The sequence below is a fragment of the Gopherus flavomarginatus genome (genome assembly GCF_025201925.1).
Source record: "Gopherus flavomarginatus isolate rGopFla2 chromosome 13 unlocalized genomic scaffold, rGopFla2.mat.asm SUPER_13_unloc_6, whole genome shotgun sequence".
Classification (NCBI taxonomy): Eukaryota; Metazoa; Chordata; order Testudines; family Testudinidae; genus Gopherus; species Gopherus flavomarginatus.
In genome coordinates, this window is record NW_026114614.1 from 524,343 (window position 1) to 543,891 (window position 19,549).

At 47.3% G+C, this 19,549-nt stretch overlaps 2 protein-coding genes across 2 annotated transcripts in view; both read right to left on the reverse strand.

Moving 5' to 3' along the window:
* The window catches only part of LOC127041863 (zinc finger protein 707-like), a 168,240-nt gene that overhangs the window by 126,350 nt on the left and 22,341 nt on the right, over positions 1–19,549 (reverse strand). The gene's annotated exons all lie outside the window — the stretch shown is intronic.
* LOC127041867 (uncharacterized) lies at positions 10,801–14,945 on the reverse strand. The gene is made up of 2 exons (XM_050935661.1): positions 14,882–14,945; positions 10,801–11,753 (listed from the first exon to the last, which is right to left on the reverse strand). Exons 1-2 carry the CDS (start codon positions 14,914–14,916, stop codon positions 11,051–11,053), a joined length of 738 nt encoding a protein of 245 aa, XP_050791618.1. The 5' UTR covers positions 14,917–14,945; the 3' UTR covers positions 10,801–11,050.

The following is a 19,549-nucleotide window of genomic DNA, read 5'->3' on the forward strand; positions in this document are numbered from 1 at the left end:
AGACTATCTAGGAAGGGGTATGGCAGAAAGAGATCTAGGAGTCATAGTAGACCACAAGCTTAATATGAGTCAACAATGTGATACTGTTGCAAAAAAAGCAAACGTGATTCTGGGATGCATTAACAGATGTGTTGTAAACAAGACACGAGAAATCATTCTTCCACTTTACTCTGCGCTGGTTAGGCCTCAACTGGAGTATTGTGTCCAGTTCTGGGCACTGCATTTCAAGAAAGATGTGGAGAAATTGGAGAAGGTCCAGAGAAGAGCAACAAGAATGATTAAAGGTCTTGAGAACATGACCTATGAAGGAAGGCTGAAGGAATTGGGTTTGTTTAGTTTGGAAAATAGAAGACTGAAAGGGGACATGATAGCAGTTTTCAGGTATCTAAAAGGGTGTCATCAGGAGGAGGAAGAAAACTTGTTCACCTTAGCCTCCAATGATAGAACAAGAAGCAATGAGCTTAAACTGCAGCAAGGGAGATTTAGGTTGGACATTAGGAAAAAAGTTCCTAACTGTCAGGTTAGTTAAACACTGGAATAGATTGCCTAGGGAAGTTGTGGAATCTCCATCTCTGGAGATATTTAAGAGTAGGTTAGATAAATGTCTATTAGGGATGGTCTAGACAGTATTTGGTCCTGCCATGAGGGCAGGGGACTGGACTCGATGACCTCTCGAGGTCCCTTCCAGTCCTAGAGTCTATGAGTCTATAATCATCATTCATATTTTTCCTGTAACGGTAGTGACTAAAATCAAAATACATCCATGTTTGCATGTGGATAGTCAGTCTGCTGTAGTCTTCTTAATTCTCCCACATATGATTTTTACAGAGGCTCAAGGAAAATTCAGGAAATTGAAATGTTTTTACAAAACAGTGTCAAAATTATCTTGACACATAGCAAGTTCTTTCAATATAGAGGACTGATTCATACTGTAAAATTTAAGTGTGCACCAGCTGTTTCCTGGATAAATTCCTGTTCATGAGGTGGAGGGGTGTTTAACTCACCCAAGAAAACTCTCCATGGTCTGAATTTTGGCTTAACAGCAGTAGTTCCAACATCAACTGTCACCATAAAAAGATGCAGCCTTAACAGCAAACATTTTGCAAATGAAAATGTGTCATAGTCATAGTTTTCAAGGTTTTTTTAGGGATTGCTGTCTGTCCTGGTGCTGCTTAGAAGTTCCATCTGTGTAATAAGGATTTCAGGTCTTTGGGGGGTAAATACATGCATGTGCTGATAGCATCAAGGTATTCTATGATTATTGTAAAATAGTATCATAGCATAGCTTAGGAGAATCTGATCATGAAAATGTATTTTCAGCTAGCCTAGCAGTCTAACATCCCTTTTGAGCAATTCCCATCTCCCAGTTAAGGAGCAGGTGGGAGGGCAGGGACAGTGCACATGGAGCTCTTATCCAGTACTCCATAGCCTGGAGGATGGTTGAGACAGAAGTTGTGGCAATCCAGGAGGATCCCTACATGCAAAGAAAGAATCCCAGGGAACATATTAAGGAGATATAAAGCTAAAGTTTGACAGGAGCTTCCTAAGCTGCACTGACAACATTTCTGTGTGAATTAACATTTCTGTACACAAATCTGGATTTGGACTTAGAAGTGTCACCTTCAGGTATATATGCAGTTACCAGCTTTTCCCCTCAAATATAGGCTTTGCAACCTCATTGAGGTACATGTGAAAAATGTGCAGGCCTAACTTCAGGAGCTTCTTTGGAAACTGGGTCCTGAAGATACAGTGCTGTCTCCAGTACAAAATGAGTTCAGATTTTTTTTTCTGTTCCTTGTTTTATATTTCTACAAGGAAGGAGGATACACTTTTTAGTTTAGTTTAATTGTTATTTCCATTTCTTCTCCACTCTCAAATATTTGTAATGAAAAATTTCGGGCCCTGATTTCTTGACTCTCTTGGTTGGATCAGACATTAACCGCTGCCCCAACACTCCCAGGCCAACGTGTCGAGGATATTTGCACAAGCGAACTCATTCAGGGATACGGAAGGGCTGGAGGAAGAGATGGTTTGTGCTGAAACATGATGGCTGCCTTCGCTACTACAAACACAAGAAGGTAAGGAGAAGAGGGTGTGATGAGAAAGCAAACAGTGCCATAGTTTACAACCCAGAGAGGTGCAGCAGTGTTGTACTCAAACATGTAATGGAAGTGTGCTCAGATATATTGACATCTAATGCCTATGACTGCTATCACCTGGATGGGTATTTTCTGCAAAGACGTTAACAGGAGGCTCCCTCACTTCAAACTCGTGGCCAAATTCTACCTTCCTTTACACCCATGCAACTCCTTTGAAGACATTACTTCAAGAATAGCAATCTTAGGCTTTGGTGGATTCTAATTCTATCTTGTGGTTAGGGTTCTACAGTGTGTTATGAACAAAGACAGAACACAGGCTCAGAGAGACATGAAGTGAGGTGGTAATTTTAGAAGTGCAGGAGCTCTAGACTCACCTACTGAGATAAATATTTCTAAAATTAGCCATGAGCATGGGACTTCTGCACACAAGTGCAAAATTGTGGAGGGGCAAGCTACAGCAAGGCTGGGAGGTACAGGTACTGCACAAGATTTATGTCACAGTTAGCACTAGGCTCCCCCAAAAGAAAGCCAGATGGTGCCCCATAAGGGATAATGTTTGAACTGGCCAAAAATTCTCTCAAGACTTCCACCACAATGTGGACCTCTGTACTCACTCTTACATGCTGTCTCTTAATGGCATAATCAAGGCGTAAATCAGCAGACTGGCAAGATGGTGGCTTACTGTTTGTGTCAAATATAAATATATGAATGCTTCTAAGTTTCTTCTTCTTTGTAATTATATTAATTGTGGTTTTCCTTTAAATCTGCTTCCCCTGAGCGCCACCATAACAGAAGTTCTGTATCTTAAATAATGCTGGACAGTTCCTAAAGGTTACAATGGTTGCCTTTCAACCTGTATCCAGCAGATGGAGAATTTTGATAATGGATATTTTTCAGAGTTGCTGTGCCTAGAAGATCAGCCAAATTCATCTGGTCCACAATCCTATTATAGCACAATTTGCAAGGTGCTTTAGTAGGTGTTGCATATAATGACAAGTTTCCAGTCTCTTCCCTTATGTAGCTTTGCAAGAAAGTTACTCAAGCAGAAAGTTATGCTTCCAAAATTAAATATCCTGATTTCTAAGTGTCTATTTTTGATCTTTTATAGTAAAACACTTCCTAGCTTATCAAAAGATACATGTCCATGAGCTCAAGCATTAGTTTCCCCACTTTTAAAGCAAAATTAAATGCAGGAAGATATGAGGGTCAAATTCAGGGCTAGAGCCTTAGCTCTGTGCAGCTATGCTGAGTTACACCAGCTGAGAATCTATCCATCCCTCCCTCTGGAGTAAACCCAACTCTCAGGGCGGTCTCTAGGCCAAATAACATAAATGATGGTGTCAGCTGGCCAGAAAATATTTGTAAGTAGATGGAAGGGATAAATTAGAGTAATTGGCAGTGACTTGGCAGTCAATGGATGTGCAACGTAAGTGTAATGTATACAGTAAGGGGTGCAATGAGAGGCATAGCAGGCAGAAATTAACAGGAACATGCAATATACAGCATGTCCCACTCTCTAACATACATCCTCCTTTCAGTTGCTTTTCCTATTACTACCATTTCTCCCCCCCACTCCAGTTCACCCTCTCTCAGAGGTATGTTACACACGTCCTGAATGATAAATCACTGGAGCACTAATGACATAAAACTGGAATGAAGCAGGGATGAATTCAACTCTTCATGTTCTCAGTTGTTCCTAATGTTCTCAAATATTTTATAAAATGTCCTTTACATAGAACTAATATGTCAATTCAGACAGTTAAGCAATTACCCAGAAACTGTGGTCCCTTTTGCAGCATTCTAACTTGTGCCCACGGTATAGAACTTTTAGGAACAGGAAAAAGCCTACTGTTCCAAACACATAGATGCTTTTAATTGGCCTATTGTAATTGTACCTTCTTGTCTAGGTGGTTTTTTCTCTTGCATAATTGCAACCCTTAATCCCATTTTTCTAAGGAAACAAATCTAGCTCCGTTTTGTACTAATTTATGCCTTAGGCTTCAACAGTCTTCTCTGGGAACTTATTCTAGGGCCTGTGCCAGCTTCCACCAACATAGTCCTGGCATAGGTTCCTGTAATGGAAAGTAAAATGATGGGAGTAGGAATGCAGCAGCACATAGCACCAGAACCCCTCAGCCACCCGGCAAAAAATGTACACTGCAGGCCAGGGAAGGCGTATTGCCAAAGCATTTGGGGATGGAGAGATGCTATGAATCAGCACATCTCCTCAGCTGCCTCCACTAGCTAGCAGAACTCCCCTAGTGACCCAAGTGGAAGAAATACCACCTACATTGAATTCTCCTGGTGGGCATTGGTCCCAATGCACTTTGCACCTTCCTGTGGTAACATCTGACAGCAGATCTTTATTATGCTTTTACATAAAGAATTTGAATTACTCCAACGTAAACTGGTGTGACTCAGAACAGATGTTAGTACTGTATATCTAGGCTTATAATGGAGTTTGTGCACTGAACTAAAAGGCCCCTTTACAGTAGTTGTAACATTTAGTTAGCACTCAGGAGGTAGATTGGTCAGAGAGGGGCACATCACTTCTATTAACTACATGAGCTTTCTTCTCAGCTTGACTCTGCACAGGCCACTGTTGGGCATGCTTAACACAAGTATTAGCATAGTAACTCTCCGTTATCTTATTTGCATAGTCACAGCTACAATTAGGGTTGCCAACTTTCTACTCACACAAACCTGAACATCCTTGCCCTGCCCCCTGCCCCGCCTCTCCTCTGAGGCCACACCCCTGCCCCACCCCTTCTCCTAGGCCCCGCTCACTCCATCCCCCCTCACTCACTCACTCATTTTCACCGGGCTGGCTCAGAGGGCTGGGGGTGCAGGCTCCAGGGTGGGGCCAGAAATGAGGAGTTCAGAGTGCAGGAATGGGATCCAGGCTGAAGCAGTGGGCTGGGATGTGAGAAGGGATGAGAGCTCTGGCTAGGGGTGTGGGCTATGGGATGGGGCCAGGGATGAGGAGGGGGCTCCGGGCTGGGGGTGGAGCTCCTGGCTGAGGCAGGGAGTTGAGGTTGGGGAGGAGGTACAGGTCTGGGCTGGGGGTTCGGGTTTTGCGGTGGGGCCAGAAATGAGGGCTTCAGGGTGCAGGAGAGGTTTCTGGGCTGGGGCAGGGGTTGGGATGCATTGGTGTGAGGGCGCTGGGTGGAGGTGCAGGCTCTGATGTGGGGCTAGGAATGAGGGGTGTGGGGTAAAGGAGGGTTCCAGGCTGGGATGGAGGGGTTCGGAGAGTGGGAGGGAGATAAGGGCTGGGGCGGGGGGTTGGGGTGCCAAGGGATTCAGAGGCGCAGGCTCTCCAGATGGCGCTTTCCATGTCACTCCTCTGGCTCCTACATGGAGGCAGGGCCAGGCAGCTCTGCACGCTGCCCCATCCACAGGTGCTGCTCCCTGGGGGTGGCACTTGGGGTGGGGGCAGTGTATAGAGCCCCCTAGCTGACTCTATGCCTAGGAGCTGGAGTTGGGACATGCCGGCTGCTTCCTTGGAGCCGCACAGCATAGATGCTAGCAGGGAGCCTGCTACCGGACAGTCAACTGGACAGTTAACGGCCCAGTCAGTGGTGCTGACCAGAGCAGCCAGGATCCCTTTTCAACCGGGTGTTCCGGACACCTGGTCACCCTAGTAACAATAGTCACTTGATACCTGTCCTTGCAGTAGCAGAAGATGTTGCATGTCTACTTTATTGTTTAGCCCTTTTTTACATGAATATTAGGCCTAGATAGAAAATGGAAGTGATTTCTGTGGAAATGTGTCCTTTTCGAGGGGTAGGGGGAAATCAAAGTATTTTGATTCAGAAATGCTGTGGTGGTACCTCCTGCTTCCATTTAAATAGGTTAGGCTTCAGGATTGGACTACATCTCTCATAATGCACTACAGTCTCTCCTCTTGTTGAGCAGAGGCAATATATAACCTGAGTCCCTGGCTATGGTGCATAATGGAAGATATAGCTCAGCTGAGGAGCACAGCCCATAGAGGAGAATGGAGACATGAGGAAACGAAACTACAACTCCCATGAGGTACCATGGTAGCATATTCAAACGAAATATATATATATTCGTGTGGGGACCCCTGCAGCCCCGGGGCAAATTGCCCCACTTGCTCCCCTCCCCCGGGCGGCCCTGGGAAAAATAAACATTTAAAAGCCTTCTGCATCTCAGCACAAACCCAGTTTTGAGAAAACTTCTTTTCAAGTCACCTTTGCAAAGTATCACTGATTCTCAGTATCAGCTAGTGCTAAATGGTACTAAAGCTCATTAAAGGGGTTGGACAAATATTTTCCGTCAAAACTTTTTTTGGATCAAAAACTAGGGGGTTTTTAAAAGCAGAAAAAAAAATCAAGGACAATATCTGCTTTCCTTCAAAATTTTTTGTGGTTTTTTTAATTGAAAATCTGAAATTAGTCTGCCAAAACCTGAACATGGTTTGGGGTTTCAGAAGTGTGTGGTCAAATATTTGCTGCTTGCTGTGTTTGATTGTTTAAAGAAACAATGAAAAAAAATCTGCTTGAAAAAAAATCCAAAACTTTTGAACCACCTCAGCTTGTTACCAAACACCTGAGCCTATCCAGTCAGAGATTTTCCCAGGTTTCAGATACTCTGCTGGCTTCCTTTACTGATATCTCTCTCCATAACTTTGGGTTCATTTAGGTTAGAATGTAAGAACATAAGAATGGCCACACTGGGTCAGGCCAAAGGTCCATCCAGCCCAGTGTCCTGTCTACTGACAGTGGCCAATTCCAAGTGCCCCAGAGGGAGTGAATCTAACAGGTAATGGTCAAGTGATCTCTCTCCTGCCATCCATCTCCACCCTCTGACAAACAGAGGCTAGGGACCTCATTCCTTACCCAGCCTGGCTAATAGCCATTCATAGACTTTACCTCCATGCATTTATCTGTTTCCTAGACACTGGCTCCATGGGGACCCTCACAAACTGGAGACGGTTACTGTGGGTTTGTCTTTAGTATAGCTTATGTACATAATCCATGAACTGAGCATTTCAGCTTGTTCCAGAATCTGGGATGAGCCTATGTTGTGAAAACTGAAATGCTCAAAATAGCACGTGCATGCGAATGGACACAGGGTGCTAAAATTAAATTAACCCGGAAGTTCTCAAACTGGGGGTCAGGACCCCTCAAGAGGTCATGAGGTTATTACTGGGGGTTGTGAGCTGTCAGCCTCCACCTCAAACCATACTTTGCCTGCAGCATTTATAATAGTGTTAAATATATTAAAAAGTGTTTTTAATTTATAAAGGGGGGGTCGCACTCAGAGGTTTGCTATGTGAAAGGGGTCACCAGTACAAAAGTTTGAGAACCACTGAATTAACCCCTCTGGAGCCTCGGGGAATGCAGGGGAAGGGGGTCTCGCTTGGTAGGGTTGGGAAGGAGGTACGTGGTGTAGGATATTGCTCTTCTCACGTGATCTCTCCCTGTGGCTCTCCTGGCTCTATCACTGTTAATTCAAAGTGGCTACTTTGAAATGAAACTACCCTCCCCTGACATGAATCTCCCTGTGGCACTGAAATTAAATGTAGACTATAATTTGGCATTTGAGAAGTGAAAGGGATGGTAGCCCTAAGGGAAAAGATAAAAGCTTGGCTCTTTGTGTTAAATAGCTATCTGCAAGCCTCAAACTGCTGAATGAGCTTTAGGGTAGGGAAGGCTGTGCCTCCACAAACAGCCCGGACCTGCCCCCTATCTGACCCCCACCCACTTCCTGCCCCCCGACTGTTCCCCTCAGAATCCCCAACCCATCCTGCTCCTTGTCCCCTCACCATCCCCACAACCACCACCCCAGGATGAAGCTGCAGGACCAGTGGTCCCTCCGCAGGCAAGCAGCCGAAGGCAGCCTGACTGCCATGCTTGGAGCGGTAAAATGCCTAGAGCCGCCCCGGTGTCGACCTAACTCTGTAAGCATCTGCACTAAAATGTAGCTCCCACTGATGTAAATCACCTACTACAAGGACTTAACGCCAGGGGATGGATATGGAGGGGGGTGGGGGATGGGCATGGCAGGGAGCAGGTGGTTTGAGAAATCCTGGATCTGCAGTTCCAGCAATCCTGCCCCAAGGGACGCTCAACACAACCTGACAACTCAGTCAGTTCCATTGAGAGCCTTGCGTGGCCAGACAGAGTGGTGGAGAAAGGTGTCCAGGTTTCATACAGAGTTCTCTCTCTTGGTGCTGAGAGGCAGCCACTCCTGGGGTGAAGGCGGTTTACACTGGGATCCCTCACCTGGTGCTGAGATGCAGCCCCTCTGGAGTCGGGCACAGAGCCCTTCCTGATACTCTTCAATTTTCTCTGTACGGTGCTAATTTGATCCCAAACACTTGTGCTTCTCCCTGCTACTCAGAGAGACCAGCTCAGTGATGGGCTATGCAGGAGCCAGCACTCCAAGAAAGTCTATTGCTGCTTCTATAGGAACTGGCCTGTTGAAAATACAGGCCGTTTTTCACCTCAGTTCCGGCACTCCTGAGCCAGCCAGGCCTCATCCTGGGGCTGGATCAGAGCCAGTGCCCCCTAGAGGGGAAAGGCCCCATGTCCCATTCTCCAATCCTTTAACTTTCCCAAATCCTCCAAGTAAAGTCACACCAAAATATAATCCCTCAAACCACAACACAGCTGAAATAGGAACAAAACCTTTATTCACAACTGCAGAGAACTCAACAAATGCCAACCGGTCCTAAGTTACATTCAGTTACAGTTATTATGAAGCCTCCTTGGAACATAGCCAATATTCACATCCTGGGGGTCCCACTGTGGTCGCCGTCTCCCATACTGAGAGATCCAACACTGGTCCCCTTTCAATATAAAAGACCCAATTCAACTCTTGGGCTTTTGCTCTGAAGATCTGAGGCTGTTTCTTGACGCAAACCACATGCATGAGCCCAATGCTTTTTAAAAAAAAAAAAATTGCCAAACACCGTACCCAAAGGGTGACGCTTCTCTCATTGGATTTCAAAGGGACAGGTTTCATGATGAATCTGAAAGCATCTTTTGCTCTGAACACCTCATGGCCTCTGTTAAAAATAACCCCCCAAGCCATAATCCAATAATAATGCTCCCTGGTGTTCATACACATGGATCTTTGATGAATCATTCTTTGAGGTCAGACGCCATTGCCGGAATATATATTCACATATGCAATATAATTTCTCTTCACTATACAAGGAGTTAAACAGTGAATTTACTTATTGCTAAAGATGCACATATCACACATAATTTCTCTGTGCTATATATTCAAATGGGAAACTTGATTGCAGATATATGATGACATAATATGCAATTAATATATGCAATATGTCTATGCATAGGTCAAATTCACCTTTTTTAATCTCTACATAGCACAGAAATTATATTGCATATATGTTGAGATCATAGCAATATAATTTCAGTGCTAGATATATCATATATGTGATATAATGTATATACTAGATAGAATAAAATGGTGAATTTCCATTAATGCATCTATGTCATATTTGCAATAAGTCATACATATTAACATTTTAATTTACACATATCACAAGATATAGTTCTATGTGCAATATAATTTGTCTGGGGTACATATGCAATAATACTAAAATAAATATATATGCAATAATTCAAATTCACTATTTTAATCTCTACACATGGCACAGAAATTGTTTTAGGTAGAATTATTTTTCATATAGATAATAGCAATACACTTTTTCTGTGCTCCCTCTCTCTATCATATGCAATATAACGTTTGAGCTATATAGATTAAACTAGCAAATTTCTATTGTTACATCTGTATGTCATATACACAACCAATCATATTGAAATTTAACCTTTATGTCGTTCTAAGTGCAATAACATTTCTCTGGTATACACAGATGTGAAAATGGGCAATTTGAATGATTGATAAACCATAAATGTAGTAAGTCAAATTCACAATTTTTTCCTTTGTAGTGCACAGAAGTTACATTGCAGATATGACATATACAGCATATGTGATAAATTAAATTCACTTTTTAAATCTTCATAGAGTCGAGAGAAACTGTATTGCATGTCTAACATCTATAGTTTAGCAATCAGTCAAACCCTCCACTTTACGCTCTGATTTCCGGTGTAGCTAGCAGGTCAATACAGACTGATACAGAGAGCTGGATTCAAAGTGTTAAATCACCCCAGAGACAAACATTGCCAAACAGAGAAACATTTCAACTTATTCAAACAACTCAAAATCCAACAGCATTTACAAGCACAACTTAACACTTTCAGGTGAGCAACTGTAGTAAGACTTCAAAACACCCTGGTTCTTTGGGTGTTTTTTTTTTAAACCTAGAAAGAAAACCACAAATCTTGAGAAATTCCAAATGTGATGACACAAAATCAGGGATGGGGTAGGGAGATTGGTAAAAATATATGGGATATTTGGGGCGGGTTTTAAACCTAGGACTAATCCCCAGATCGCCAAGGTTAAAAATGTAGGCCCTAATCTTGAAAATTTAGGCAGGAGTTAACTTGAGTGCCCTGGGTAACACGCCCGCTAAGCACATGCTAAGTATTTGCCATCTGGGGGATTTATAAAGTCATAAACCACATTGTAAATTATCAGAATATGGGGCACTCATTCGAGCTTCATTTTCTAACCTGAGCACAAAAGCAAACTTTCGAGTTTCTAACTAAATGATACAAACCCCCATGAACTGGCCATCTGCTAGGGGAGAATATATGGGATTTGGGTTTAGCATTTAGGGTTTTTTTTAAACCAAATCTTGGAATGAAACAAATTAAGAGAAACAAACAACAGAAATCTGGATCTAGTTTTTGTGTTTTAGGCACGTCCCAGTTTTAAACCTAATTCAACATCAAAATCTTTGGACAGAGAAAGACAGAGGTTGGGAATGGAAGATCATGAGTAGAAGGCAAGGAATGGATGGAGGGTCTGAAGGATGAGAAAGAACTTGGTTATTAACAAACCAACCCTTGGCTGAAACTGTCTCCAGCCCAGTGCTGTGGCCTTTGGGCTGAGCCCAGCAGGCTGGTGGAGCTGTCAACGCATGTGCAGTTTAACAGGAGAACCACAAGATCCCAGCTTAGGAACAGACATGAGCCTTTCCATGGCCCAGGGCTCACAATCTGTCCTCGTTCTCCATGGCAGAGCAGAAGGGTCCACATGCCTGGATGGGAAAAATCACCAAGCTTGGCAGACACCTGGCCATGTTGTCCTCCTTCTTCTGGGGGACGTATCCCATTTTCAGCAGCGTCCCCGTGGGGCTGTCTCTTCAGGCGTGGATCTGAGATAGTGCTAGACTTCTTGGACAGGTCAGTGAAGAGGTTCTCGAGATAGGAAAGACACAAGCTTCTACAGCTAGGTGGTACGGGAGTTGTCTTCTCCTGGAGGGGAGCTGTTTGAGCCTTCGAAGCCACATCTGGAAGAGGGGGAATGGCTGGTGCTGACTTCGGGGGCTCTCTGGACTCTTTATATTCCATTTCATAGTCTTCTTCTCCTTGGGAAGCTGGGAGGTTGGGTTGGGAAGACATGGCTTCCTCCAAGACACTCCCTCGGGCGGCGGACCCCTTGTAATCCCCCTCCCAATCTTCCCCCGCGGCTTTGGCTGGCTCAGTTACTTCTGCTCCAGAGTCCCGTCTCTCCGGCCATCCGCTAGACCATCTGTCATAAACAGATAGTTAAGTGTTAATAGAACAGGAGTACTTCATGTCTCTTTTGCCTATAAAGGTTTAACAAGTTCAGTGAGCCTGGCTGTCACCTGACCAGAGGACCAATCAGGGGACAGAATACTTTCAAATCTTAAGGGAGGAAGGTTTTTGTGTGTGCTGTTAGTTTTTGGTTGTTGTTCTCTCTGGGTTCTGAGAGTGACCAGACCTACAACCAGGTTTCTCTCCAATTTCCCTGATACAGGTTCTTATAGATTTAAAATAGTAAGTACTAGGTGATAAGGCGAGTTAGGCTTATGTTTGTTTTCTTTATTTGCAAATGTGTATTTGGCTGGGAGGAGTTCAAATTTGTATTTTGCTGAAAGGATTTTAATTTGTACTTGAATACTTAAGCTGGGAGGGTATTCCCAGAGTCTATAGCTGAAAGACCCTGTACCCATTCCATTTTACATTTACAAATATAATTTTTACTGTTTTTCTTTTTTTAATTAAAAGCTTTTCTTGTTTAAGAACCTGATTGTTTTTTTTTTATTCTGGTGAGATCCCAGGGGACTGGGTCTGGATCCACCAGGGAATTGGTGGGGAGGAAGGAGGGAAGGGGGAGAGAAAGGTTAATTTCTCTCTGTGTTAGGATTACTTTCTCTCTCAGGGAGAATCTGGGAGCGGGAGAGAGAAGGAGGGGGGAAGGTGAATTTTCCTCTCTGTTTTAAGATTCAGGGAGTCTGAATCACAGTGATCTTCCAGGGTGGCCCAGGGAGGGGAAGTCTGGGAGAGGCAGAGGTGAGGGAAAGGGTTTACTTTCCTTGTGTTAAGATCCAGAGGGACTGGGTCTTTGGGCAAGGTTTGTGGGGGGGCAGAGTGTACCAGGCACTGGAATTCCTGGTTGGTGGCAGCGCTACAAGTACTAAGCTGGTAATTGAGCTTAGAGGAATTCATGCTGGTACCCCATCTTTTGGACGCTAAGGTTCAGAGTGGGGGTTTATATCATGACACCATCTCTTGGTCTGTGGGCTGCCCCATGGGTGATCATCTTGGTTCCGCTTCCTAGGTGCATAACCTGAGCCCTGGACCATTCCATGAACCCCCAAATCCTGCCTTCTATGGGGTGGAGCCCACCTTGCCCCATGGATTCCAGCCCCCCAAGGGCCAAATAAAATCTTTCTGCCCCCCTGTTCACCGATTATCCCCATAGCCAAGGCAGACCCATGCTGATTCCATCTTGGGAAGGAGTTCTGCCAATCAGCACAGTGCCGGGATATCTCTTGGGAATGAGTGCTGCTCTGCCCCATGGGTCCAGACCCACAGAAGTCCACCGAAGGTGGCTGGGTGCCACTGGGCTGCAGGGGATTGGCACAAGGCCACTGGGGGCTGCAGCAGTAGTGTGGCGGGCACCTGCTGCCTATTGCATGTGGCATAGTTCCACCATGCCCTCCGACCAGTAGCCCTTGGCCATCAGAGAGAGGCATCTGGCTCCTGGCCACGGAGGCCCCCAGGAGTGCGTGGTTGAGCAGGAAGGTGAGGGAATCCAGCCGGATAGGCACTGTGATGGAAGACAGGCCCCTGGTGGATGGGTGATCCAGGATCCAAAGTGTGGCAAAGATGGGGATGGGGTAGGAGGGCAGAACGGGCATTATCTCCACCATGGCCTGGTCCGAGGTGGGTGGCCCTGTGGGGCTGGGCTCTCTGGGCTGGAGGGAGCTGTGGGGAGAACAGAAAAGAGGGTAATAGAGAGAGCGATATCACCCCCTCCAACAAATGGGAATTCTGGAGATGGGGGATTGCGGCTATGGGGTGAAATGGGTGTATGTAGAGAAAGGGGCAGTGGTCTGTATGGGGGTTTGTGGGGCATATGAATTTGAGGGGGGGCTTTCTCTGTGGGGAAGGTGAGAGTCTGAGTATGTGTAGGATTTGAGATGGCTGTGTGGATAGGATGGGTTTCCTTAAGGGGAGTGCGGGGGAGGGTGGTCCTGACTAAGGGGCTGACAAATGTGGTGTTTGTGGGAGGAGGTGGCCTGGCTTGGTGAGGATGGAGGAGGAGAGTCTATGAAGCTGGAAGGATAGTTCCCATGTGGGACAGGGGGTCTATGGGGCTGGATGGGGGTTCTGATGGAGGGAAAGAATGTCTCTGGGGATGGAGGAGAGGGTTCCATGGAGAGTAGGTTGCCCATGGTTGAGGGGTCTATGGCATGGAGGAAGAGGGGTCCTGTGAAGGGCAGGGAGTTCCTGGCTGGGGCTGTATGGGGCTGGAGAGGGGTCATGTGGTCTATGGTCGGGGGAGTCTATGTGGTGGAGGAGGGGATCCTGTTGGGGACTGGGGGTTTATGGGGTACAGCGGGGGTCCCAGGAGGGACTGAAGATTCCCTGGCTGGGGGTTCTCATGGGGCACTGGAGGACTATTCGGTGCAGGGGATCCCACAGGTGACCTGTGGGGTTATGGGCGGGGTCCCAGGAGGGACTGAAGATTCCCTGGCTGGGGGTTCTCATTGTGCACTAGAGGGTTATTGGGTGCAGAGGGTCCCATAGGTGACTTGGGGGGGTTTGGGGGGGTGTCCCAGGAGGGACTGAAGATTCCCTGGCTGGGGGTTCTCATGGGGCACTAGAGGGTTATTGGGTGCAGGGGATCCCATAGGTGACCTGTGGGGTTGGGGTGGGTCCCAGTAGGGACTAAAAATTCCCTGGCTCGGGGTTCTCATGGGGCACTGGAGCATTATTGGGTGCAGGGGGTCCCATAGATGACTTGGGGGGGTGGGGGGGTCCCAAGAGGGACTGAAGATTCCCTGGCTCAGGGTTCTCATGGGGCACTGGAGCATTATTGGGTGCAGGGGGTCCCATAGGTGACTTGGGGGGTTTTGGGGGGGTGTCCCAGGAGGGACTGACGATTCCTTGGCTGGGGGTTCTCATGGGGCACTGGAGGGCTATTGGGTGCAAGGGGTCCCATAAGCAATGTGGGGGGTTATGGGGTGGAGGGGGGTCCCGGGAGGGACTGGAGGACCTGGCTGGGCTGCTCCATGGGGGCCAGGGGTCTATGGATTGGAAGGTGCCATGGAGCATCCGGGGTTTATTGGGTGCAGAAACCCGTAGGTGGCTCTGGGATGGAGGGGAACGCATCGCCCTGCCCCTCACCCCTCGCTCTGGGCGGCCTCCCTCGGCTTCTCCATGGTCGCTGATGTCGCAGCTCCGCACGCACCAGAAACCCGCTCACAGAGCGCAGCTGGGACAGGGGTGTGGTTATCAGGGAAAGGGGCGGGGCCTATACATATTTGGCTCCGTTCTGCTTCCCGGCCCTGTGCTGGGGGGGGGGGCAGACCGCACCACGTTGGGGGGGGAGCTGGACTGCACCACCCGGCTCACACCCTGGGGGGGAGCAGGACTGCAACACCCAGCTGACACGCTGAGGGGGGTGGGAGTGGTCTTGCACCACCCGGCTCACACGTGGGGGGAAGAGCACACCAGCCGCTCCCCAGGCTCTCCGGAGCTGAGGGGGAGGGGTCTGCCACCCCACCAGGGCGCTGTGGGGCAAGCCATATGGCGCAGGGGTGAAGCAGAAGGGGCATGCTGAACTAGGGGCTGGGGTTCACCTACTGCCCCCACACACCCCCGGCGGACGAGATCGAGGCCCCATCGGTCCGGGTGCTGCCCCCACACATACACCCGGCGGCCAAGATTGGGGCCCCGCCGGGCTGGGCGCTGCCCATGCACAAACGGCAACTGAGTTTGGGTCCCCATCGGGCCGGGTACTGCCCCCACACACCCCCGGTGGCCAAGATCGAGGCCCCGTTGGGCCAGGCGCTGACCCAAACCCCGTCTGCAGCCAAGATTGGGGGCCCGTGGGGCGGGGCGCTGCCCCCGCACACCTGGCAAAAAAGTTCTGGGCCCTGTCGGGCCGGGCACTGCCCCCACACACCCCCGTCATGCCAGACCCTGCCCCCACACACTTGGCGACTGAGTTCGGCGCTTCGTCGGGCCGGGTGCTGCCCCCACACACTTGGCGACTGAGTTTGGCTCCTCATCGGGCCGGGTGTTGCCCACACACACACACGGTGGCCGAGATTGGGGCCCCATTGGGCCGGGCACTGCCCCCAGACACCCGGCAGCTGAGATCAGGGCCCCGTCGAGCTGGGCATTGCCCACACACACAGGGGCCAAGATCAGCAACAAAAATAATGAAAGGTCTAGAAGACATGAGCTGTGGGGGAAGATTGAAAACACCGGCTTTGTTTAGTCTGGAGAAGAGAAGACTGAGGGGGGACATAAGTCTTCAAGTACATAAAACACAGTCATAAAGAGGAGGGTGATAGATTGTTTTCCTTAACCACTGACAGAGCAAGCAGTAATGAGCTCAAACTTCAGCAAGAGAGGTTTAGGTTGACCATTAGGAAAAACTTCCTACCTGTCAGAGTACTTGAGAAGTAGAACAAATTAGCTAGGAAAGTTACAGAATCTCACTGAAAAAAAAACCTCACACTTGATAAGGCAACTCCCATCTTTTCATGTATTTATACCTGCTCCTGTATTTTCCACTCCATGCACCTGATGAAGTGAGTTCTAGCCCACAAAACCTTATGCTCAAATTTGTTAGTCTCTAAGGTGGCCGTTGTTTTGGCTGATACAGACTAACATGGCAACCCCTCTGAAAGTGCTTCTCACTGGAGGTTTAAGAGCAGGTTGGACAAACACCTCTTGAGAACGGGCTAGCTCAGTAGTTCTCAATCTTTTGTACTGGTGACCCCTTTCACATAGGAAGCCTTGGAGTGCAACCCCCCCTTATATTAAAAGAAGTGGTTTTAATTTATATTTAACACTATTATAAATACTGGAGGCAAAGCAGGGCTTGGGGTGGAGACTGACAGCTCATGACCCCCCCGTAATAAACTCAAGACCCCCAGAGGAGTCCCAACCCCCAGTTTGAGAACCCCTGGTTTAGATAATACTAAGTGCTGCTTCAGGGCAGGGGATTGGACTAGAGACCTCTCAACACCCCTTCCTGTCCGTGGCACAATCCTGCTCGCGCTCCCACCCCCGCAACAGGATAGTACAGAATTCAGTGGGGTTCAGAGCCAGGCTACAAGAGCGAGTAGGAGGCCTGGAAAAATCCCCAAGAAGAAGGTTAATTTTTAGTTTGAGGCCAAGTCGACACTACACACTGCTGCCACCACAGCCCTGTAGGTCAGGGGTGCTGGAAAATATCCATAGTGCAGATGCAGTTAGATTGTGTCTGCCCTAGCTGGTTTCAATTACCAGCTTAGTACTTGTAGCGCTGCTACCAACCAGGAATTCTAGTGCCTGGTACACTCTGGTCCCCCCAAAACCTTGCCCGGGGACCCCCAAGACCCAGACCCTCTGGATCTTAACACAAGGAAAGTAAACCCTTTCCCTCACCATTGCCTCTCCCAGGCTTCCCCTCCCTGGGTTACCCTGGAAGATCACTGTGATTCAAACTCCTTGAATCTTAAAACAGAGAGGAAAATCCACCTTCCCCCCTCCTTCTCTCTCCCCCTCCCAGACTCTACCTGAGAGAGAAAGTAATCCTAACACAGAGAGAAAATTAACCTTTCTCTCCCCGTTCCCTCCTTTCTCCCCACCAATTCCCTGGTGGATCCAGACCCAGTCCCCTGGGGTCTCACCAGAATAAAAAAACAATCAGGTTCTTAAACAAGAAAAGCTTTTAATTAAAGAAAGAAAAAAAAGTAAAAATTATCTTTGTAAATTTAAGATGGAACAGGTACAAGGTCTTTCAGCTATAGACACTGGGAATACCCTCCCAGCCTAAGCATACAAATACACATTTGAACTCCTCCCAGCCAAATACATATTTGCAAATAAAGAAAACAAACATAAGCCTAACTCGCCTTATCTACCTAGTACTTACTATTCTGGACATATAAGAGACTGTATTAGAGAGATTGGAGAGAAACCTGGTTGCACGTCTGGTCACTCTCAGAACCCAGAGAGAACAACCACCAAAAACTAACAGCACACACAAAAAACTTCCCTTCCTCAAGATTTGAAAGTATCCTGTCCCCTGATTGGTCCTCTGGTCAGGTGACAGCCAGGCTTACTGATCTTGTTAACCCTTTACAGGCAAAAGAGATATAAAGTACTTCTGTTTTATTAACTCCTACTATCTGTTTATGACACGCCCCCCAAATTGCTGACAGTGTGGAACCACACTGGCAGTGATTTTTCCCTAGAACTTTAGAATAAACAGATTAATAAACACATGCATCCTTACATATGCCACTAATTATGTAAAACTACAAGATTCTTCACATTGTAAGGACAATTTTTAACCAGTTGATTCTGGGGAACTTTCAAGGGAGTGTGCCTCAACTTTCTGATTTGTTGCCGCTGCAGATGTTCCAGGGTTGTGGAGAGGGTCACCTTTTCCATGCCACCGTCACTTTTCCCTTCCTTGTAGACACCGTCAGGCCACTCAGCATCATCTCCTCCCTGGGCTGTAAACTGACAAACCTCTAAGTCTTTAGAATAAAAGGGTTTGAGAGAATTAACGTGGTACACTCTGGGCTTTAGGAAGGAATTGGGAAATGCTATGAGGTAGTTAACAGCTCCCAGGCGCTCTTGGACCATGAATGGCCCTTCCCATGATGCTTTCATTTTATGGGCCTGTTGTGCCTTCAAGACCATAACCTGATCTCCTACCTTGAAGGAATGCTCCCTGGTATATCTATTATACCAGGCCTTTTACTCTTTTTGACCATCCTTTAAGTTTTCTTTAGCAAGGGCTAAAGAGTGTCGGAGGGTGTTTGTAGGTTGCTTACAAAATCCAGAATGTTAGTTCCTGGAAAGGATGTAAACCCATCCCATTGCTGCTTCACCAACTGTAATGGCCCTTTAATCTCGTGGCCATACACAAGCTCAAATGGTGAGAACCCTAAACTGGGATGTGGTACAGCCCTGTAAGCAAAGAGCAACTGCTGCAACACTAGGTCCCAGTCATTGGAGTGTTCATTCACAAATTTACGTATCATGGCCCCCAAAGTTCCATTAAACCTTTCCATCAGGCCATTGGTTTGATGGTGGTAAGGGGTGGCAACCAAGTGATTCACCCCCTGAGTTTTCCACAGTTCTTTCATGGTCCCTGCCAGGAAATTTGTCCCTGAATCGGTAAGGATATCAGAGGGCCAACCTACCCTGGCAAAAATGTCTATTAGGGCCTGGCACACAGTTTTAGCCCTAGTGTTGCCTAGAGCTACTGCTTCTGGCCATCGGGTAGCAAAGTCCATGAAAGTCAGTATGTACTGCTTTCCTCTGGGGATCTTTTTTGAGAAAGGACTCAGAATATCCACAGCTACTCGCTGAAATGGGGCATCTATTATGGGGAGTGGTTGGAGAGGGGCCTTGACCTGGTCTTGGGGTTTTCCCACTCTTTGGCACACCTCACAAGACCGGACATACTTGGCAACATCTTTGTCCATCCCCTCCCAGTGGAAGGTCTTTCCCAACCTGTCTTTGCTTCTGTTCACCCTAGCATGGCCACTGGGATGATCATGGACTAAGCTTAAGAGCTTCCCCCGGTACTTAGTTGGAACCACCAACTGTTTTTGTGGATGCCAGTCTTCCCGGTGTCCACCAGAAAGAGTCTTCTTATATAAAAGCCCTTGTTCTACAACAAACCGGGATCGATTAGAAGAGCTGAGATGTGGTGGGGTGCTCCGTGCTGCCGCCCAAGCTTTTTGAAGGCTGTCATCTGCTTCCTGCTCAGTCTGGAACTGTTTCCTGGAGGCTGTGGACACCAGTTCTTCCTTAGACTGTGGACTTGGGCTTGGTCCC

Excerpts from the sequence above, each read along its gene's own strand:
- LOC127041867 (XM_050935661.1), bottom strand. The coding sequence starts at position 14,916 with ATGGAGAAGCCGAGGGAGGCCGCCCAGAGCGAGGG. Across the intron at positions 11,754-14,881 it reads GAGGCCGCCCAGAGCGAGGG|ATGGTCTAGCGGATGGCCGG; the intron begins GTGAGGGGCAGG and ends TGTTTATGACAG.